This window comes from Drepanopeziza brunnea, assembly GCF_022702325.1.
Source record: "Drepanopeziza brunnea f. sp. 'multigermtubi' strain 214-2 chromosome Unknown ctg10, whole genome shotgun sequence".
Lineage (NCBI taxonomy): Eukaryota > Fungi > Ascomycota > Leotiomycetes > Helotiales > Drepanopezizaceae > Drepanopeziza > Drepanopeziza brunnea.
In genome coordinates, this window is record NW_027094073.1 from 1,379,273 (window position 1) to 1,402,347 (window position 23,075).

At 44.2% G+C, this 23,075-nt stretch overlaps 3 protein-coding genes across 3 annotated transcripts; 2 read left to right on the top strand and 1 right to left on the bottom strand.

The window, feature by feature from the left end:
* Positions 1 to 9,782: 9,782 nt before the first annotated feature.
* Positions 9,783 to 10,358, top strand: L3040_006046 (uncharacterized protein; the record flags this gene model as incomplete). The annotated part of the gene is made up of 1 exon (XM_066156257.1): positions 9,783 to 10,358. One exon carries the CDS (start codon positions 9,783 to 9,785, stop codon positions 10,356 to 10,358), a length of 576 nt encoding a protein of 191 aa, XP_066011274.1.
* Positions 10,359 to 14,186: 3,828 nt separating this feature from the next.
* L3040_006047 (uncharacterized protein) lies at positions 14,187 to 14,609 on the top strand (the record flags this gene model as incomplete). Its single annotated transcript, XM_066156261.1, has 1 exon — positions 14,187 to 14,609. The coding sequence occupies one exon, from the start codon at positions 14,187 to 14,189 to the stop codon at positions 14,607 to 14,609; it is 423 nt and encodes a 140-aa protein (XP_066011275.1).
* A 6,693-nt stretch (positions 14,610 to 21,302) lies between these two features.
* L3040_006048 (uncharacterized protein) lies at positions 21,303 to 23,056 on the bottom strand (the record flags this gene model as incomplete). The annotated part of the gene is made up of 3 exons (XM_066156263.1): positions 21,303 to 21,328; positions 21,543 to 21,867; positions 21,977 to 23,056. 3 exons carry the CDS (start codon positions 23,054 to 23,056, stop codon positions 21,303 to 21,305), a joined length of 1,431 nt encoding a protein of 476 aa, XP_066011276.1.
* Between the last annotated feature and the right edge of the window lie 19 nt (positions 23,057 to 23,075).

Consider the following 23,075-nt stretch of genomic DNA (forward strand, 5'->3'; position numbering starts at 1 on the left):
AAGTCGCTCGAGACCGTTAGCGAAGAACGCTAACGCTTATGCACGACGCTTATATTAAAAAAATAGCTAAGAAATTCGAATTCACGGACGGACGCTGCTTAATAACTCTATTACCGTTTTATAACTTAATTAAAAATAAAAAGATAGCTTCGCAGAAGCAAGTGAAAAAGTATTAAAAGAAAGTTAGATTCGTATTATATATAACGATTATGCTACGCTTAAATATAGCTTTTACAGCTTTTCAACTCTTTTACTTTAGTATTAATTTAAGCGCGAAGCACTTCCGAGTTATAAACTAATATTTGCGATATTTATTTAGCTCGCGCTTTAAAAGTATTTAATACAGTTAGTTTAGCAAGTCGGAGCTAATAATAACTTTTAACGCTTTTTACGCCGATAACGAAAAGATAAAGCGATCTTTTTAAAAGTATATTGTGTTTTTGTTTGAAAGTGTAATCTTTTAAAAAGCTTTAAAGCAAGATATAATTATTATATTATCTATTAAAGCGGAGCTTCTTAACATAGCCTTTATAATGAAAGAGACTATAGCGCTTTAACGATTTTTTAAAAAGCTGTACTTTCGATTTATAGCGCTTTAAGTAGTTTATTATAATAATTAATAAACAATTAAGCTTATAATTAATAAGAAAGAGCGTATCTTTATTAAGCTTCGCTACGTCGATATTCATAATATATAATTGCGTTAAAAGCACTTTAAAAAGAGCTTTTAAGTTTAATATCTTTTTATTAAAAAGATATACGTTAATAATCTTATTAAAAATCTGACTCGATAGAAGTTTAAGAGCTTTATTAAGCTTTTAAATTTATAAGACGCTCGCGCGTTAATCGAAAAGCTTTAATAGTATACATATGTTGTTTACTTATTACATTTTATTTTTTTTATTTGTACGTAATTTAAAAGAAACATTTATTTAATAATCTTAATCGTTATTTTATTTTATCTTATACGCTTTTACTTTTCGCTTTTTACAATAAAAAATCTATTAAAGCTTTTAATAATCTTTTTACTTTAACTCGGCGCTCCGCAAGAGTTATAATAACGGCGGGCGCCGCCGCAAAAGCGGCAAGCGCAACGATTAGCGTAAAAAGAGCGACGACAATAAGTGCGACGGAAGCGACGGGAGCTGCGAGGGCGACGAAAGCAGCGAAAGCGACGAGAGCAATAAAAGCGGCAAGCGCAAGAGCTGCTATAATAGCAGATTAAAGCTTTTGCATGAAGTCCGAAAAGAAGTTCTAGTTAAAAAGAGTTGCTTAAATTAAATTATTTCGAAAGTTAAAAAGCTTGACTTACGAAAGGGTGATATGCTCGAAGCGCTTCGAGTTATCGAACTACGGTTCGCTGCTATAAGACTATTTAATCTAATAAAAGCTATATTTAAATTAAAAGTTTTAAGAACAAAAGCAAAACTTGTAAAGCTACCGGGATTACTTTTAAAACCTTTACTTTTATTCGCTAGACCGCTCGGATTATTAATAGCATCTTTTAAAAAAGCAGTATTTAAAGCGAGCTATTATCGCATAGCATCTCGGAGATTTCGGCGAACTCTTTATATAGCACTATTGTCTTTAACGCTTACGAAGTTATCGAAAGCGGTGTTAGCAGCGGCAAAAGCAACGGTGCAATTGCTATAGCTACTTTTAATATATCGAAGACAGCGAATGACGCTCGTATCGCAATTATAACAGTCTTTATTAAACTTCGATGTGATCTTACTATTAATGCACTTGATGCACTTTAAAGCTTTAACGGTCGTTAGCATAAGCAAGCGCTTAATAAAAAGGTTTAAAAAAAAAGGCGAAGCTTCGAAGGTAAGAGTGCGTAGTATAATCGCCGCAATTGCCGCAGTTGCAGCAGCAGCAATAGCTAAAGCAAAGAAAGGATTCTCTTAATAGTTAGCATAAATATATTAATCTATTAAGAGCACTTACTCTTAAACGGCCTCGGCCGCGCTTAACGATTTTATTAGATTAAGTTACTTGCTTAAAAAGCATTATGTAAATAGATAAAAGTTGAGTGTTTATTATAATAGAAAAGAACGCGCTCTTATTTATATAGCAACGCGATAAAGACGGCGCTAAAGACCTCCGCTACGTAATAAGACCGATTTAAAAAGGAATTGCATTTCTAATTAACACTTAATCAATAATAACAACCGCTATTTGTTTGTTTAAATTGCGATGATAATCTTTTTTGTTTACATCGAGTTTAAAGAGCTTAATCATTTATTTTTTTTCTGTTTGCTTGCAGCTTAACAGCTACGCTGCTGACTTAAAGAGTGTGTTATGCGGAATAAGCATAGTTCTACTTAAGCTATATGTGATATGTCATATGACCTCGCTTAATAGCGCCTTTAGCACACTAGAGCTTTTAAGTATATGTACATAGATCTTGACGAGCTTTTTAAATAGAATATATTAAGCTTTATTCAATTTATAAAATCTCTTTTTGATCTTAGTGTTAGTAAGCACTACAAAAGATATTACGTAAGCTTATATTTAATTAAGCACGAAGTTTATTTAAATAATCGTCGTACGATCATTTAAAAAGATTACTTATCGATTCCTTTTCGGCACTTTGTTTTTTATAATTAGCTCTTTATACGGCATCCTCGAAGCAAAGACGCACTAATATAAGCGTTTTTCCGAGCACTTTATAAATAACTTCGGCATAAAGCAATCGAGCTTTGACTTTTGCCTTTTTATATTAATTAATAAAGATCAGTTAAAAATAACTGCTTTATAAACGGACGATATTCTTATAGTTGTTAATCGAGCTATAAAAGCAAAGGAAAAGAGAAAGTTGATCAAATTTAAGCTAAAGAGCAAAGAAATAAAGACTTTTATATACGCCGAACCGATGATTTTTAATAGATGCAAGCTATCTTTAAATAAAGACGGGGTCGGACTATCAATTAAGCAAAAAAGGCAAAGTAAAAGGCTTGCCGTGATCAAGCTCGATTTAGCAATACGAGCTAAAGAGTACTTAAAGCAACGTGCTCGAAAGACGTATTTAGCTACTATTTATTATTTAAAAGCATCTTGCGCTTTATCGATAGCTGCTTAGTATTAAGAACCGAAAGACGAAGATTATAAAGCCTTTAATAAAATAATCTAATAGCTGATCGATCACTTAACACAAAAGATCTATTACGTGCCTTTAGACTTAAAGATTGCGAAGCTCTTTGTGTTCGTAGATAAAGCGTTTGCTAATAACGCTGACCTTAGCTCTTAGATCGGTTTCGTAGCTATCTTTAGCAATAAGGCTTACGTAAGTGAGAACGAGTTCACTTTAACGGGTAACATTCTTTATTAAGTGTCATAAAAATGCAAGAGAATAACAAAAGTAATATTAGCTTTTAAGCTATACGCTATATCTTTAAGTATCGATATAGCTATTATTATATCGACTACCTTTGCTTAAATCATAGCTCAGCTAAAAATCTTTAATTTCTTCGTAGTTATGTGTATTAACTTTTACTCGCTTTACGAGTATATAATAAAGCTAGGAACTATTAAGGAAAAGCGCTTTATGATCGATATTATAGCTATTTAAGAGTCATACGAGAAGCGGGAGCTCTTTAAGGTACGCTAGATCGAAGGAAAATCTAACCTTGCTAACGCTATAATTAAAGTCGAGGCTAATACTTTTTTGCAAGAGTTAGTTTTAACAAATACTTTAAAGGTGCAAGTAAATAAGTGGGTAGAAAGGCCGCTATAAAAAAAAGAAGGATAAAATTGTTTTTCTTTTGTTTGATTACCTTCTTTCTTTTTCGGTCGATATAATAGTTAATAAAGCATTGCTTGCTAAAAAGAGAATTGCCGGTGTCGGTATATCTATATCGACTTTGGCTAGTAGTAATAGTAGTAATAGTAGTTAAGGGAGCTTACTCGTGAACTATGGTTCACGGGCCACTTGGCATGCTTCGCTTAATATGCTAGTAGTCAAGGGACCCTTAACTTGACAAGTAAACTTATTAGCTAGCTAGTGCACGTGATTCCTTTTAATCATATAGAAAGAATCAGCTCCCTTGAGCATTAAGGAGCAAACAGAATTCAAATACCTTATCAACCGAGTGTTTTGCAATTGCAAGTACTTTAACGACCGTTACGACCTTACGAATATATTCCCAATCGCTTGGAAGCAATCCAACAAGTTATCTTCGAAAGAAACTTAAAAAGGCTTTAACGAGCGTTCCGTAGTTAGCAAGACCGCTTAAAGCTAGTCCAGTTCCTTTCGAGCTCGACGAGCTTCTTTTTCAACCTTTTTAGCGAAGGTTTTTTGTTCGCTAGCGCTTTTATCGAGCTTTTCGTTACGAGTTTTCATATCTGCGAAAAGCTTTTTAAGCTTAGCGGCTTCTCGTTAAGACTAAAAGAGAGCTTAATATTAAGCCAAGGCTTCCTTAAGGTTGGTAAAGGCCGAAGGGTCATCTTCTTTATCTTGCTTACTAATAGCTTCTTCTTAAGTAGAAAGAACTACTAGTTAAGCCGTAAAAGAGGAAGAAAGGGCTGTTAAAGCAGCTTTAAAAAGTGTGCGAAGGATTTTGCCCGCGAAGCGAAAGTTGTTATATTGTGTAAGTGCTATCTTTCAAGTTATATTTAGAATAAGCCTTTTCGTAACCGTTAGAGTCGTCTAAGTGTTTTAACGTCTAACTACTAAAGAATTTTAAAGAAAAAGAATATTATTAAAGCCGTTCCCGGCGGAGTAAAGTAATTGTTAATAATATAACGACCTTAAGCGATTACTTAAAAGAACTCACGGAAGCGCGAAGGTTCATATAAGAGCTTAAGAAAATCTTAAAATAATAACTTAAAATCAACAACTACCGAGTATAAAAGTCGAAAGTAGCTGAGGTTTATATACACGAAAGTAAAAGCGCTAAAGACTCGTGAACTATGGTTCATAAGTCAAAAGCGAGGAATAAGAGAATACGAAGAATACGAAGGAAAAAAAAAAGGAAGTAGCTTGGCGCATATAAGGTGCGTCCAAGAGACCTGGCGTGTCGTCACATTTTTCGTCCTTTTTTTTTTTTTTTTTTTTTTCCCTTTTCCTTTTTCCTTTTCTTTTTCTTTTCTTTTTCTTTTTTTCTTTTCTTTTTTTCTTTTTTTTTTAAAAAAAAATATATATATATATATAATAGATTTAGATAGCTAAGCTTATTATAGATTTTATTCTTCGCTTTTTCGCTTTCTTTTTTCTTTTTTTCTTTCATTCTTAAGACTTTAATCTCTTATAAGTTTAAAATAGTATATATACACGTACGTATTTACTTATTTATTTACTTACGTATTTGCTTTTCCGTTTTTAAATACTTTTTATTATGTATTTATTTTAATTTACTTAATTATTTTACTTTTTCGTTGCGCTGCTTTGCTTTGCTTTGCTTTATTTTGCTTTACTTTGCTTTGCTTTGCTTTGCTTTAACTTGCTTTGCTTTAACTTGCTTTGCTTTACTCTGCTTTGCTTTGCTTTGCTTTGCTTTGCTTTGCTTTGCTTTGCTTTGTTTTGCTTTGTTTTGCTTTGCTTTATTAAAAAAAGTTCGAGAAAATGATCTTGCTAAGTTCGCGGACGCTTCGTATTTAATCGACTTTTAAATATTTATAAAAAAAAAAGGCTTTTGAATTAAATAAAATCTATTAGCTTGCATTTAAATTAATAAAGACGACGAATATAAGAAGAAAATAAATACTTATCTTCGTTTTCTTTAATAAAAATAATATTTATTAAATAGAAAGAGCTTAAGAAAGAGCTTGAAGAAGATAAATAAAAAAAATAAAAAGATTCGCCGTCGATTCGATCTATAGCATCTTTTAACTCAATTCAAAAGACACGCGGTGAAATAAAATTTTCGTAGCTTAATTGAGAATGAATGATATTATTAAATATATGTATATATGTATTATTGCAATGTTATGAGCAATGTTATAAGCAATATAAGTGTCTACGTTCCTCGCGGTTTTTGGCGTTGAAGCGGGACATAATTTTTTCGCCCACTTTAGGGAAGGGCCCCAAAAGTTGCGACGTCAAGTCCCACTATTAAATCGTAGCTAAAATAAAAAACTATTTCAATCGATTAAATCGTTTTTTTTTTATAAGAGCTCGTCTTTTCGTGAAAAGATTATTACTAAGATAAGATTTATTCTGATCGATTAAATCGTCGTTTATAAAAGTCGGTCTTTTTACGAAAAGACCGTCTTTAAGACCTTCTTATAGCCCGTTTTATAGCCGTCCCAAGGCCGTCCTATAGCCGTCCCCGAACTTGAAACCGTCTCGAGGAACGTTGATTAATAAGCAAATAAATCCTTTTTTGTTTTCAATTCCTTAGCAGCCTACTCTACTTTATAATGTATACTACCGTATCATCACAACACCTTTTGTAGCAGACAATGCAAGCGCGTTTGCAGCGCGAGAGAACTTTTGCGGAATCGATCGATTCCGATTATAAAAAATTTAAAGCGTTGATACTTATATCAAGTAAGTTGACGTAAATGGCAAGCAGCTTACGTAATTCCAAAGCGAGCTTGGGAGTGCACCTACCAAGGTATATACGCGCAATTGAGAGTTCACAGGATTTAAAGAGGCGTGTTTGTTTGAATGATTTGAAGTTCGAAATAATAGTATAATTTTAGTCTTCAATTGTCAGTACCGGTACTTCAATCACATTGTCTGCCATTTTGGGATTCTGCCTCCCGTCACCACGCGCACTTTTTAACTGACCAATCAATCCCATTCGCTAAAAAAGGCTATTTGCATTTTTTCATAAGGCCACATTCCCCCTTATAGGGGAAGGAGCTCTCCGGTAATACAAAGCTTCGCAAGCTCGCTTTGATAAGCCGTGGCAGCGATACCGAGAAATATCTTGGCGTCGAACTTCTTAAATTATTATTAAAACAATTCCGTTTAAAAGAGAATTTTTATTTACAATTATTTTTTTAAAAAATAGTTATCGAATTATTTCAATTTTTCAAAACGAGCTTATTTATAAGCTTGCTTTGAAAATATGGACGGGGACGGCTATAAGACGGCCATGGGACGGTCCTAAGCTCGGGGACGATTAGAAAGGTGAATTATTCTTGATTAATAACTAGTTACTGATTTTAGATAGTTTAACAACCGTCTTTTGTAAAAGAGGGTTAGAGGACCGCTCAAATGACCCCCTACCTTAAAGGCAGGTAGAGGGTTATTTAAACCGTCAGCTGACAATCCGATGACGGTCTCTTTAAAAGACGATTCCAAGAGGTTGGCATAGCTAGTGGATCACCCTAGGCCGATACTTAAAATTGAATAGAATCTGAAAAAAAAAAAACGATTTAAATTATTTAAATCGTAGCTATAATAAAACCATCTCAATCGATCAAATCGTTTTTTTACAAGAGCTCGTCTTTTCGTGAAAAGATTATTACTAAGATAAGATTTCTTCTGATCGATTAAATCGTCGTTTATAAAAGTCGGTCTTTTTACGAAAAGACCGTCCTTAGACCCTCTTATAGCCCGTCTTGTAGCCGTCCCAAGGCCGTCCCCGAACTTGAACCCGTCTCGAGGAACGTTGATTAGTAAGCAAATAAATCCCTTTTTTGTTTTCGATTCCTCAGCAGTCGACTCTGCCCTACAATGTATACCACCGTGTTATGACACCACCTCCTGTAGCAGACCATGCAAGCGCGTCTGTAGCGCGGGAGAACTTTGGCTAAATCGATCGATTCCGATTATAAAAAATTGAAAGCGTTGATACCTACTTATATAAGCCGTAGCAGCGATACCGAGAAATATCTTGGCGTCGAACTTCTTAAATTATTATTAAAACGATTGATTCTATTTGAGAGATAATTTTTATTTACCATGATACTTTCTTTAAGATAGGTAAGTATCGAACGATTTCAATTTTTTTTTTAAAACGAGCTTATTCATAAGCTTGCTTTGAAAATATGGACGGGGACGGCTATAGGACGGCCACGGGACGGTCCCAAGCTCGGGGACGATTAAAAAGGTGAATTATTCTTGATTAATAACTAGTACTGATTTTAGATAGTTTAATAACCGTCTTTTATAAAAGAGGGTCAGAGGACCGCTCAAATGACCCCCTACCTGCCTTTAAGGTAGCTGAGCCTCTTCAGACTTCACGGATACAATTAGTACGACCTACCATATATTCGTACTTCTCATCGGCACTTGTGATACCGATGACATGCCTGCCAAAAGAGACTTTTGTTCTGCCAAAGCCTTCCCCCCTCCCCTCCCAAGTCCTACCTACCTCCTACGTCCCAGTAGGTATCTTTCTCACGCGCCGCTGGTCGAGACCACCTTTCTCTTCCAGCGTACGTAGTAATTCGTACGAAAAAAAAAAAGGGGGGGGTGCTGGGTCCTGCAAGCGACGAAGCCCAACCTACTGCAGCTAGCCATTTCCAAACCAAACCAAGCTCTCCACCGCAAGCAAGCAAGCAATAAAACAGCGAGCCACCCCCCACCACCTTCTCGGATCCGGCCGGGTCTACACCCTCATTTCCGAAAATCAACCACTTGAGACTCAAGCAGGACAAACGTCGCGCCCGCCGAAAGAAAAAGAATTCCGGATGAGGAAGGAAGGAAGGAAGGAAGGAAGGAAGTGGTGGTGGTGGTGGTGGTGGTGGTGCCTAAGGTAAGGTAAGAAGTGATGATTGAGGTGGAGTCACGTGGGAATACTTACTTGCCTTGCGGGGATTAGCGGTACCGGTACCGTGCTCGTATGGTGGGTGCACTGATGCGGAGGTAGGTAGGGGAGGAGAGGAGAGGAGGAAAAGAATAGAAAAGAACAAAAGCGGTACTACGGTAGCAGCGTTGGGTTCTAGCAGTGATGGTGATGGTGATGGTGATGGTGATGACCTAAAGCTACATATAGGAGGTAGGTAGGTAATCGCACTCGGGACGCAGGGGAAGGAGCAAGCGTGATAGATGGATAGATAGGTACCGGTACCTACCTACCTACCTACCTTACCTACTACGGTACCGTAGACGCAGCAACCCACTCTTGCCTGCCACGACGAGCCTTTTTTTTTTTTTTTTTTTTTTTTTTTTTTTTTTTTTGGATGCCAGATTCAGACGTATGTGTGTATGTCGTTTAGAGAGCAGAGCTATATATGTAGTCAGGCAGTCAATCAGTCAGTCCTCCTCTCCCCCATTTTCAAAAAGCGAGAGCCTTCTTCTTCTTCTTCTTCAGATAGGTAGGTAGGTAGGTAGGTAGGTAGGTAGGTCTGAGAGGATGGCGGGAGGCAAGATGGGGGGGGGGGGGGGGGGGGGGGGGGGTGTGGAACTAACTGCTTAGGCGAAAAAGAGGGTGGGAGGAGGAGGGGGGCGAAGTGAAGTGATAGTATACATACATACCGGTATATATGTCGTCCCTAGATCGATCGACTTTCTAAAGGGAGCGATCTTTCCACAAGTGCAGTTCTCGCTAGGGAAAGAATAGAACAATGGAATAATGGGTGGGTTCTTTCAGGCTTTAGGACAATGCTTTGTTTCCTATGGTATTCGACTGCATGAAGTTCTTTCGTGGCAGTTATGATACCGTATCTATTGTTCTATGCGGGAAGGTCCGGTCCCAGAAACAGTCCGTAGAACAGTACTGGCTTTGGGAGCTTGGCGAGCAGGACTTGTTCTGGAATCTATGTATTCACGTCGAGTTCCTGAGTGGGTAGACTTCTCGCTATCTACCAGTTGCTACTTACCCACCCACCTACACCCCCCCCCCACACACATACACACCCACACACCCAACCACAAATTCAAGATGTTGGACATCCACGCTTGGCAGTGTTGCAAGTGCAACTCCGTCGACAACCCCATCACCGACGACAACGTCGCCTGGCTTACCAGGCTCAGGGTTCCAGTGCACAGCATGTCTTCCGCTCAAGAGTCGAGCGAACGCTGCACCAACCAGGGCGCGAGCCGGGACTCCCTCGGGGCGCTCCAGCCATGCAACCACAGACGGTGTTCCCTCTGTTGGGATCTCGATGCAACAGGACAGAGGCTTCGGCGGTGCGATGGGGGTGACGACGACAGAGACGGAGCCGCTGGCGACGATGACGATGATGGGGACTTTCCTGTTGAAGATGATGCTGATGCAGGCGAGCGCTACCGGGACGACATTCGCGAAGCCGAGTTCTGGGCCGCCCAGATCGAAGAAGGAGAAGGAGAAGCTGCCCTCCTCCGCGACGAGGCACTCGAGCGCTTCGAGGACGACATTCGCGAAGCCGAGTTCTGGGCCGCCCAGATCGAAGAAAGAGAAGGAGAAGCTGCCCCCCTCCGCGACGAGGCACTCGAGCGCTCCGACGACACCGCCCTCGAAGCCGAGGCACGAGTCTAGGACGCGCTTTCTGGACGAGAGTACCTGCTTAGAAAGTGCCTCTGACGAAGAAGCCTCTAACCAAGACCTCTCTCTCTCTCCCCGCCGAAGATTTCTCCGCGACAAGGATCCCCAGATGTAGACTCCCTCCAACAATAATAATAAAAAAAAAAAAAAAAAGACCCCCCTGCTGACAATCTCCTTGCGGATGGATAGATAGAATCTCGGACGCTGCAGGCAGAAGCCCAGTGCGTATCGAATGATGGCGATCGTTTCGATGGCCACAATACCTGACTGTTGCACACGGCGCACGGACCGACTACAGTCCTTCCCCGAGAAGAATTGACATTGAATCAACAACATGCATGGTATCTGGTCGAGGCGCCAGCCTCGCGCGTGACATTGAAATGGATTAAATCAAATCAAACAAAATCAAGCGAGAGGAGGGAGGAAGGGAGGAAGGGGGTTTGTTTGTTTATTTGTTTGTTTGGTCACGTCACGGACCCTTTCCGTATCATGCTTCGCACGAAGGAAGGAAGGAAGGAAGGGATGGATGGGTGGATGAAGCCGAGCGGGGGAAAAGGAAGAAAGGAAGAAAGGAAGAATGAAAGAAAAAAAAAAAAAAAAAAAAAAAAAAAAAAAAAAAAAAAAAAAAAAAAATCCTGACGGGAAGGGGAGTGGAGTTAGACTGTGGAGTGAGCCGCTTCAACTTACTACGTACCTACCTACCAATAATCATCAGCTGATTACTTGACCAATCGACCGATGGATTCATCTGCCGCGCGCGAGCAGAGGGGGAGAGGAATGGACGGGGGAGGGCAGTATGGGATTTAGGAAAGGCGGAGCTCGTCTCTCTCCTCCTCTCCTCTCCTCTCCCGCTCATCCCCAAAGACCCAAACCCCCAAACCCCCAAACCCCCAAACCCCCCGCGTCTCATCTAGACGCTCTCATTGCTCGTTCGCTCGTTCGCGCGTTCGCGGGTTAGTGCCGCCGGGGCTTGGAGCTGAAAGCTGACACTACCCTCTGTACCATCTGTACTATCTGTCCTGTCCCGTCTCGTCCTGTCTCGTCCCGACCAACTAGTCGAACAAGCTCTGCACGGTGTACCGTCTAGTCCCCGGTCCGGTCCCCGATCCCGCGGGGAACTGGTGTACCGTAGGTTCCAGACCAATCCGAACCATGGTCCAGATTTTCGGGATAGGGCGAGGGCAGGACCAGACCAGATCGGTTTTCGCCGAGGTGCGGTGCGGTGCGGTGCGGTGGTGCCGAGACGGGGATGGATGGGTTAGGTGTTGATTAATGAGGTGGTTTCGGGTAGAAAGAGTAGGCGTGAGAGAGAGAGAGAGAGAGAGAGATGGGTATGCGGATATTTTGACAATCAAGAGGTGAGGGAGGGATAGGGTGTTTTATTTTATTTATATCGTTGTCTTTCTTTGTCTGGAGTCAAAAGTGTGGTGCGATGGCTACGGGGAGAGCTGAAGCTGAAGTTGAAGCGTGATTTGGCTGGCTGGCTGGTGATCAGGTAGGATGGGAGGGAGGGAGGGAGGATGGAGGATGATGAGGATGATGATGATGAGGATGATGATGATGATGATGATGACGATGATGGGAGAGGCGTGCTTGGGTATGGTGTCACGGGATTGATGGCGGATGAAGGAATGAACAGATGGGGGGGATGGGGGAATGGGGGAACTGTGAACACGTGCGTGGATCGTTGGATGGATGGATAAGGTTGCGCTGACCACAGGGTTGCACTGCACGTCAGTCCAGCCGCCGTTGATTGGTCGATCCCGGGCCGGGGAAGCGCTGATATTGATTGCATCGTCGCATCGTCGCATCGTCGCATCGTCGCATCGTCGCATCGCCGACGTGACCCTCTTAATTAAGATACCCATAAACGCTCTTCCATCCAGATTAGCGAGGTGCAAAAGTTGAAGTCCCAAAGGTGAACTAAATATGACTACTAATAGGCTGCTTTCGTTTTCTTGGGAATACCTACGCCAGCCACACGGCACCCGGCACCGGCACCCGGCACACGGCCGGCCTCACTTAGCTCGTCAGGGCCGATTGATAGACCACTCGACGTTCTTTTTTTATCTTCATTTGGGATTCGGAATTCAGAATGATTGGATTGCGATACCGCGGGTCCTTCTCCTAGTCAGTGCGCTGGCGCTTTAACCTCACTGCATACCGGCGTGTCAGTGCCCGCTATGCGACACGGGGACGACGCGGGTGGATGTGGATGGGTGATACTGCTGCCCACCGTCGGCATCCTTCCGTGCCCTTTCGTTGGCGGGACGGGGACGATGCGCGCGGGGATGGTGGGAATGGGAAGCAGAGGAAGCATGGGAAGCATAGGAAGCATGGGAAGCATGGGAAGACACCGCAAGCGAGTCAATAGTGGCGTGCGAGTGCGAACCAGCGGCTCTCTCTCTCCATCTTTCTCTCGCGTTTACTTGCATCTTCTCTTGCTGCAGATCGATTGGCGCGTCCAGATCTCGATTTGCCTCTTCCAAGCTTTTCGGCGAGATGCAGCCGGGACTGCAACGGCTAACCTACGTACTAGTACGTACTAGTACTTACAGACAGTAGAGATGGATGGATTCATGTTGAGTGCCGTCCGTGGTACCCACAGCCGAGACAACCCTGCATATAGGCCGGTCCAGTGCATCTCATCTATTCCATCGTCCGACTGTTCGACCGTCCGACTGTTCGACTGTTCCACCGTCCGACCGTCACACCGTCCGACACTTTCACTGCACTTCCCGGACGGACCGTGGACCTTTCCTCGCGCAAGGACCCGCGCACTCCACGGGCACTCGACGGGCCCATGAGACACGCGGGCCCCGGGTGCGGCCACAGGGATGGACGAGCTTATCGGCTTTTGGAGTGGGAAATTTTGTAATCTAAATTTAAGATTGCGGTGTGACGGGCGTTGGCGGGTGGGGGGCGGTGGGAGGGCACTGGGGGCATTTGGGGGTATTGGGGGCATTGGGGTGGGGGCACGGGGGGGCATGGGAGGCACGGAGGGCACGGAGGGCACTGAGGGCTGGGCACTGAGGGGAGGACGAGATGGACGCCTGCTGAACTCTGAAAGTGTCCAGTCGGTCGGTCAATCATCAAGAATCCCAGAATATCGATCAATCATGCCACTGTACCAGTATAGTAACGGTACTAGTACAGTAAGAGATGCCAATTATCTGCACTGTAAATCATACGCACGCTGGGTAGACAATCAACAATAAACCAAAGTATATCCATGAAAATAGATCATCCTGGTCGTCCCGTTGCTTCGTCACCTGGCCCGCCCCTCCAAATAAGCTCGACTCCCCTGCCGCAATCATCCCCCATCGCTCTCGTACTTCTCTCGACCTGCGTCCCTTTCCTTCTTCAACACCACCACCACCACCACCACCACCACACATACACACCCACGCACACATATCCATCGCGGATCCAGGCTTCGTTGGCAGAGTCTCTTTTCTTTGGGAATTTTTGGTTCATCTTCATCATCATCTTCATCATCATCATCATCACTACGCGACTACCAACCTACTGCAAAGATATCACGGCTTCCATTCACCACACTCGCTCCGTCGCATTCATCCTGTCGCAAACCACAGTAACACGATCAAAGCACAATCTCTTCAAACACGCGCGCTCCGTGCCATCGTCTCATCCAGACCATCGTATTTCCCAAATCTCATTATATCCGAGTCTCTACCGTCTCTCCCACCTCTCGTTTGTTCCTGTCGAAGGTCGATCTACCATCCTCCATTTTCAAGCGCGTCGCAATCGCACTGTCACCCAGCACCCCCATCTTCACGGACATCCGAGACAACCGTCCCGATGCGCCTCACGCTCCTCGCCGCGGCACTCGCGCCACTGCTCGCCGCCGCCGACACTTACCCGGCTGCCCCCCCGACGGCGACCATCGTTTCCACCGCGCGCTTCACCAAGACCATCACCGTCTCCGAAGTCGTCGCCTCCGTCTACTTAACCCGTCCGGCCTCGAGTAACACCTCCCCGGACGTGGCCAGCACGACCGTCTCCACGAGACCGTCGAGCACCATCGTCTCCTCCGCCATTTCGAGCACGACCGCCTCGAATGTCTATGTCAACATTGCGACGGGAGGAGCAACACCAACCGGGTACACCGGCAGCCCGGCGACTCCCCTGCCGCCCAACTTTGTCGGCGCCGCGAGCAGCCTGAGCGGGATGTGGGCGGGTGGAGCTGGTCTGATGGCGTGCGCTGTCGCCATGATGTTGTAGAAGGGATCGCGCCGAGCGGGTGGGGATCTGTTGACAATTAACCGACTCGGCGACGATGCGGCAAAACATCCGCATTCCCCGCGCGCGCCCCCTTCCGACGCAACCAACCCACCACTCTTTTTTTTTTTTTTTGTGGTTTCTCAGCCCCCCACGCAATGGACATTTTCACGGCCTGAACGACTATATATATACCCGATACTATACATTCACACACACGCGTCATCCATCATCCCCACCTCGCATGTCGCATCATACTTTCTCACCTCACTTCCACCCACCTTACATGACGACTTGCTTGTACTGGGGCAGAGAACGCAAATATACCTATCTACCTTACCTTTGGAAATCTACCTTTGGAAATCTACCTTTGGAAATTTACCTTTGGAAATTTACCTTTGGAAACCTACCTTCAAAAACCTACCTTCAAAAACCTACCTTCGGAAATATACCTTCGGAAAGAGACAGTTAATTGGACTAGTCAACTCGAATTTTTCGCTTCACCTATACCCCGTACACCGCGCACGTCTTTTTTCTTCCTTTTCCTTTCCCTCTTCCTCCTCTTCTACCTACGTGCGCGGGCCTTTCTCCTGAGAGTAGGGCGGCCTTTTGGCCGTTTCTCTCTTCTACTACTTCTCTTTCTCTTTGTTGATGCTCGCAGGGGGGTTTTTTCGGGGCTATGCTGGTGGTTGTGGTGGTGTCTGTCCTTCAAAAGAAGCGTGGTGATCGCAGTGGGCGAGTCCTTTTCTTTTGTCTCTCTGGTGGCGGGTGGAGATCTCGCGGGTTCTTGGACTTGAACTTGAGTCTTGGTGCTCCTTCCTTCTTTCCTTCTTTGGATGGATGAATGGACCGCGTCCACAGCGCGTGAGATCTCGGGTGTTTCATTCAATTTCACTTCATTTTTGAAGAGGGAGCGAAGCGGAAGGAAGAGAGGGGAGAAGAGAAGAGGCATGGTGGTTGGTAAGCTAGTTTATGAGAGCTATCCCTGCCGGCTGGCCTGCCTGTCCGGAGGAGTAGTTGGTTGGTTGTTGTTGTTCTTGATACCTTTTGAAGGAGTGGGGGGGGGGGGGTTTAGTTAGAATAGAATAGATGGGTGGATAGATAGATGGATGGAATAGAAAGAGGTTATTGGACTTGTTGAATTGAATGGTATTTTCGCTTGCTGTCTCTCTATCTCTATCTCTATCTCTATCTCTATCTCTCTATCCATCTAATCTTCTATCTATCTATCTGTCTAATCTTCTATCTCTCTATCTATCTCTCTTATCTATCTCTCTATCTCTCTACCTACCTACCCCTACCTACCTACCTACCTGCCCCTACCTACCTACCTACCTCTCTCCCTCCCTCTCCCTCTCTCTCCCTCACTTCCCCTCTCAACCAACAAACATGCTTTCCTCTCTCCCTCTCCCTCTCTCCCTCTCCCTCTCCCCCCATACCACACAACTAACTTGAACCACTCACCCACTCACCCACTCACTCACCCATCAACCACCCAACCACCCACCAACCAACCTCCAACCAACCAACCAACCACTTAACCCAAACCGAACAAACACATAAACGCACAGCCTAAACAGCACAGCAAGCAAGCAAAAAAAACACACACACCACACACCACAAATAGCTCTCCCCTCTCGCTAGTCTCGCTAATCTCGCTGGTCTCGCTGGTCTCGACCCAGAAAGCTGGATCAAGGTACCTACCTACCTACCTACCTCGTTTGGGGTGGTTGTTGTAGATAGATTGGTAGATAGATTGGTAGATAGATTGGTGGGTAGGGGTAAATAGGTGTGAAAATCGAGGCGCAAGGCGCAAGGTACGGAAGTACGGAGTACGGAGCGATTACGGGTACGATCACCGGTAGGTAGGTAGGGGTTGTCGCTTTCTTGTGGTTTATGGTTTGTCGCTTGTGTGAGGGTTATTTTGGTTATTTTGGTTGGTTGTGGAAAGTTTGGGTTGGGTTGGGTTGATTGGGTTTGGTTTGGTTTGTTGGATTGGATTGGGTTGGTTTGGGTTGGGTTGGTTAGTGCTGGAATGAGTGGATGAGTAGATGAGAGGGTGAGAGGGTGAGGTACCGTACTTAGAAGTAGGTACGAAGTAGGTGTTTATTTGAAAGGGCGCCGCTGTCGCTGTCGCTGTCGCTGTCGCTGTCGCTGCGGCCGACGACGAGGAGGAGGAGGGGGGGGGTTGGTTGTTGGGTTGAGATGAAATGAAATGCGGATGTGGGTATAGATATGATTAACTGATCACCGTTTCCAAACCCTCACAAATTGACTCCAACCTTCAACCTCCAACCTTCAACCTTCACTTTTTTTTTTTTTCTTTGTCCGCAGTACTACATTCTACATACTACTGTACGTACGTACATGCGTATGAAAACCGAAAACCAAAGCTCGAAGCTCGAAATACGCAGCGATTACGGATCCGAGTAAGGTTGTCTCTACCGGTACTGTATCGTACTGTATGGTTTAGGTTTAGGTTTAGGGTTAGGTTTAGGTTCATCGCTTAGTACAGTACCGTAGGTGCGTATCAGGGTTATTTTTGTGGTTGATCTTATAATTAGGTGGGTGGTTACCTTGGGTGGGTGGTTGGTTACCTTGGTTCGGGGATGGATAAGAGGGTTATTAGGTACTTCTAGGTAGGTGTTTGTTTGGGAGGGCGCTGCTGCTGTCGCTGCGGCTGACGAGGAGGAGGAGGAGGAGGGGTGGGGGGAGGGGGTGGGAGTTGAGATGAGATGAAATGCGGATGTGGGTATGGGTATGGGTATGGGTATGGGTATAAATAGAATTAGAATTAGAATTATGATTATGATTATAAATATAATTGATTGATTAACGTTTTTAAAGACTTGCGAATTGATTCTAACCTTTAACAACATTTTTTTTTTTTTGGCTCGAGGTACTACGTACGTAGTAGATCTGTCTGATAGATCGTCGGTGACACTTGAGTTCAATTCGAAAGAGTTGTCCGACCTGCTATAGCTAAGGTAGTCGGCACCACTAAGGCGGGACGGTAATGGTAGACTGCTTATCAAACATCACCTACCAATATGAACCAAAAGAAGACCATATGCGTAGAAAACTGTACCTGTATAAACGTATATTAAGAACATGAAGATGCGTTCATTTATAGTGACCTGATATATCATCACGTCGTGAAAACACGGTCAAATAATTCCATTTTTTCCTTTGTCTGCTTTGAACATCTTGATATCCCACAACCCCAATTAAAAAAAGAAAAAAACACGTTCTGTCAAGCGAGAATAACCGTTCTAATCCATGATACTTTAAGAATTTAATTAACTAATAAATAAGATTTGGATAACGATACAAGTATTCTTTTCATAGGTCTCAGTAAAAACTCTGATTTTCGTATCCCTCGCTTATTTTATTTTAGTTTAGTATTTCCACGGCAATTTCGACATGTAGTACCGGTACGCTCTTCTAAGTTTATAAAACGGACCAGTCAGATCGAAGGGTGTGAGGAGAGTATACTAAAGGTACCGTTTTTACGACTTGAACCTATAGTAATACGAGAAAGAAATAAGAAGTTGGAATTAAAACTTGGTCAGATGATTTAGGTCGATCAGACTTGATGCGGTGCATCTTTTTGCACGGAAATAGCTATGGTATGGTACCGGTAGTTGGTTGCTTTTCTATTCATTACAAGAGGGGAGGGCAAATTTGGCTGGCCGGCCTGGGTGGTTCCGACTTGCTACAGTACAGCAGGTCGGTGAATTCTTTCGAATTGAATTCAAGGGGACCGACGATGAGGTCTGATGGAGCAGAATAATACCATGCTTGATATCTGACTGTTTGGTTTTTGCATAAGGGAGAATTAGGTGAAAGGTTTATATCTACCGGTATCTACCGGTATCTTGCAGGTGGAGAAGGGAGGCTGAAAGAGTTGTTTGACCGACCTGGTCCGTATCGCTCGCTGAAAAAAAAAACCCGACCGCATCGCTTCGCTGAGGAGCTGAGGAAAGGGTACTTACGTAGGGACCGCAGTCAAACCCCCTTGCCTCTCTCTCTGACTTGGACTCCGTCCGACGAACGGTGCGATTACCGCACTCATCTCCGTTCCCTTTTCGGGTTGTAATTGTGATTACCGCTATTTCAAATCATAGTCAGGTTTGAATTCCAATTAAATCAATTCAAATTCAGTGAGGCGAAGTGACTTATTAGTAATCAACTTCTCTTGTCGACTTATTACTAAGGCTGTGTATGGCTCGCAATTGCACGTCCGTGCAACCAGGCAGTTGTTACCTTTAAGGCAGGTAGGGGGTCATTTAAGCGGTCATCTGACCCTCTTTTATACCAGACGGTTATTAAACTATTTAAAATCAGTACTAATTATTAATCAAGAATAATTGACCTTTTTGATCGTCCCCGAGCTTAGGACCGTCTTGTAGCCGTCCTATAGCCGTCCTCGTCTATATTTTAAAAGCAGGCTTATTAATAAGCTCGTTTGAAAAAATTGAAATAGTTCGATAATTATTCTAAAGAAAATATAATAATAAATAAAAATCGTTTTTTACATAAAATCGTTTTAATAACAATTTAATAAATTCGACGCCAAGATATTTCTCGGTATCGCTGCCACGGCTTATATATCAACGCTTTAAATTTTTAATAATCGGAATCGATCGATTTAGTAAAAGTTTCCCCGCGCAGAGGCGCCCCTCCGCTTCCAGAGGGGTTGGTGTAAGAAGGGGGTGATATACCTGATAAGGGTAGCTTGCTAAGTAATTGCTAAAAAAAATAATTTATTTGCTTATTAATTTACGTTTTCGGGGACGATTTCAAGTTCGGGGACGGCCTTAAGACGGCCACAAAACGGCCACAAGACGGTCTCAAAACGGTCTTTTCGTAAAAAGACCGACTTTTCTAAACGACGATTTAATCGATCAAAACAATCTTATTTTAGTAATAATCTTTTAACGAAAAGACGAGCTCTTCTAAAAAACGATTTAATCGATTGATATAATTCTATTCTAGCTACGATTTAAATAATTTAAATCGTTTGTTTTCAGATTCTGTTTAATGTCAAGTATCGGCCTAGGGTGATCCACTAGCGATGCCAACCTCTTAGAATCGTTTTTAAAAGAGACCGTCATCGGATTGTCAGCTGACGGTTTAAATAACCCCCTACCTGCCTTTAAGGTAGTTGAGTTGATCTTAAACAGGATCAACTTAACTTGGTAAAGGAAGTTGCACGTTCTAAGGCCTGTATGGCTCGCAACTAGCAAGTTAAATAGCAACTTGCAACTTGAGACTTGAGAAAATTGATTTGTTATTACAACTACTGATTTTTATTTTCGTGATGAGCTCCAGGTTAATAACGCATAAAAAGTATACGCCATGATAGTCTTTGATCTTCGAAGAGAGAGGTATAGAAGAGTAAAGGAAAGCGTTATAGATAGTAAGTTAAAGGAATAGCTTTATGATCTGAGTATAAAATATAGAGCTTTTTTATCTATTAAAGACTTGCCATCTTTGAGGTGTGCGAAAGTGTTTATGCGAAATGTTTTTTTTTTTGTAATCTTAAATAGCGGCGCATGCTTTTGTCGCAGCGATAAGAATATCGATATTGCGATTGCGCAGATTACGCCTTTGCAAAATATCTAGAAGGATAAAAAGGTGATCGAAATAAGCGGAAAGGAAAAGGGGGGGAGGGAGAGGGGGGGTGAAAAGCTTGCAACTCGAGCTTGCAACTTGGAAGTTCGAGCTTTTTGCTGCAACTTCGGTTTGTATGGTGCAAGTACAAGTTGCCGGGTCAGATGCACACTTTACGAGATTTACGTGCACGAGCCAGACAGATTGCTTGATTCGTGCGTCTTGACGCGCAACTTGGAGATGCAAGAATACCATGGTACAGGACTAAATATTACCCCTCGATGCCTCAGAAGTTGAGTTTCCACTTTAAGCCCCCTGGTTACCCTATCCTCGAGGGGTAATACTTACGCCTGGGACGTAGTATTTTGGTGGTGCATCTTGGCTTGCATCTGCGAGCCATACAAGCTCTAAGTTAAGGTACTTACCTGCTTATTCACTTGCTTTGAGTCCTTGCATAAGTACTACGTCCCAGGCGCAAGTAGTACCCCTCGAGGATAGGGAAAACAAGGGGCTTAAAGTGGAAACTCAACTTTTGAGGCACCCTCGAGGGGGTAATACTTAGGCCTGTACCGTGGTAAATATCATCGTCGATTCGATGAACCAACCAACCAACCAACCAAATCACTAATCAATCGCCCTTGACTAATTTATTCATCTCATCCTATCATCACCTCCCTCACTTTGGCCCTCGTCTCTCATTTATTTATTTACTAACGAACCAAAAATAATTTAATCATTTTACCTTGCATTAACCGACTTTTTAGAAAAATTAATAACGTACGAGCTTGCTATTTCTTGTACTACAGAAAGACCATCGAAAAGTCTCAAATCTGAATCGGGATTGGTATCGCTATGGGGTATCATCTAAACACACAACGTACATCTAACAAACAAAAGCGCCTTTTTTCCTTCCCTTCTTTCCTTAATTGCACCTCGTTCCCTTCGTTCGTTCCTTCCTTTCTTAGTTCGTTATCCACAAGAAGAAGAAAAATCCGAAACCCATTTCCATATGTCCTCGAAAACTCGCTCGTTCAGCCCCATTAATTGATCGTCATATCATGACATCCGGAAATTAAAAAACTAGGGATTGGAATGTACCCAGTGCGCTGCGCGACAGTGATTCCTAGCCGTCCCTAAATAGCCAGAGGAAGAATTAGCCATCCTGTACTCATCAAGTCGGGAAGTAGAAAGAGTAAGAGAAAGGCAGGAAGATATATATATATAAAGGGAAGAGAGAAGAAAAGGTATGCTTTGACTGATGAGAATCAACTCAAACGCGAACTCCTAATTTTTAATTTACGAATTTTTTCCTCCACTTACATTCTCTGATCCGGTCTGTGTTCCAGCCGGAAATGTACCGCTCCTCGTCACCCGAGGCATTGTGGTCTGCCGGAGGACGCGCTTGGCCGAGGCGGATGGAGTACGAGATGTCGCATCTCGTGCCGTGGGAGAGGAACTGGAAGCAGCGCCGGTCGGCGTCGCAGGCGGCGCGGCAGGCCGAGAAGGAGGATCCGGCGTGGTGGTGGTGGGTGCGGTCCGGGGTGTCGATCATGTTGTGCCAGTTGTCACGGCGGCGGGAGGAGGGGGAGGAGGAGGAGAAGTCGGCTGCGATGTATTCGAAGAGGTCTCTGAAGAGGAGGGGCTGCTGTGTGAATGAGCTGGTTAGAAAGAGCTTAGGGGGGGGGGGGAAGGGGGAAGGGGGAGCTGGAAAGAAAAAATGGGAAAGATTGGAGTTGTAGATTTGGGAACCGTACCTGATTCCTGGTCCGGCGCTTCCACTCCGCAACCCAGTGCCACAACAAAGAGAGATTCTGCTCGCCGATGTGGTGCAGGGAGATCACCGGTTCACACCACAGGTCCTTCCCGTAGGCTACCGTCGCGGGTATCTCGCCATTGAAGAGCGGCCAGTACCCCTTCATCCGGACGCCTCGATCCCGCAGCGCCCTCGCGACGGCATCGTCACCGCAGCAGATACCGCTCATGTCCAGCCCGAACTGACTGTACATCGGACTCGACGGATCCAGCCACCCAGGCGACAGATCCGACGACGACGACGGCTCGACCGTATTGAGCGTTCGCAGCGCACCGTAGGAGAGGACGTAGGCGCTTCCGCCGTGCGCAAACTCGTACCGGAGCCGCGGCGGCACTGTTTGCTGGATCCAGACGGGACTACCCAGGTACAGCTCTTCGGACGGGTCCATCGTCTCCAGGAGGCCGAACAGGTTGTCCCACTCGACGAAGGTGTCCGTGTCGATGAAGACGAACCACTTCATCAGCGGGTGGTGGTGGGTGCGCGCTTGCTGCTGCTGCTGCTGCATCTGCCATATCCTCCGCTTGATCGGCAGGTTCTTGTACTTGTCCAAGCGCCACCCGCCGTCCAGCTCGCGGGTATCTCTCCCTTGGGCCTTGTACGCGAGCTGTTCGTCGTACAGCTTGAATTCAGGGTAGTGGCTGCGTTCCAGCTGGGAGATGTTCGCGTATATATCATGGACGCGGTACCCATCGACATTCTCTTCCAGGTCGGAGAAGATGAGAAGGTTCTCGGACGGGACTTCAGAGAGCAGAGTGGCGAGCTGAGCGCGAAGTCGTTCGAGCGGCTCCGAACCACCGGTCTTGACGATCACCTGGACGGCGGGGGCAACTGCCGTCCGAGGGACGTTGCAGGATGCGTGGAAGGGTGACGAGCCAGCCGGACATGGGATCCATGGCCGGGTATCATACCGGCGCGTCGGGGAGGGCAAAAGTTCAAAGGAACGTAGTGAGAAGAGCAGAAGAAGTGTGAGGAATGCAAGGATTCTTAGTGTCCTTCGGGTTGGCGGGCAGCGACGAGCCATTGTTGCTTTATGTTGTTTA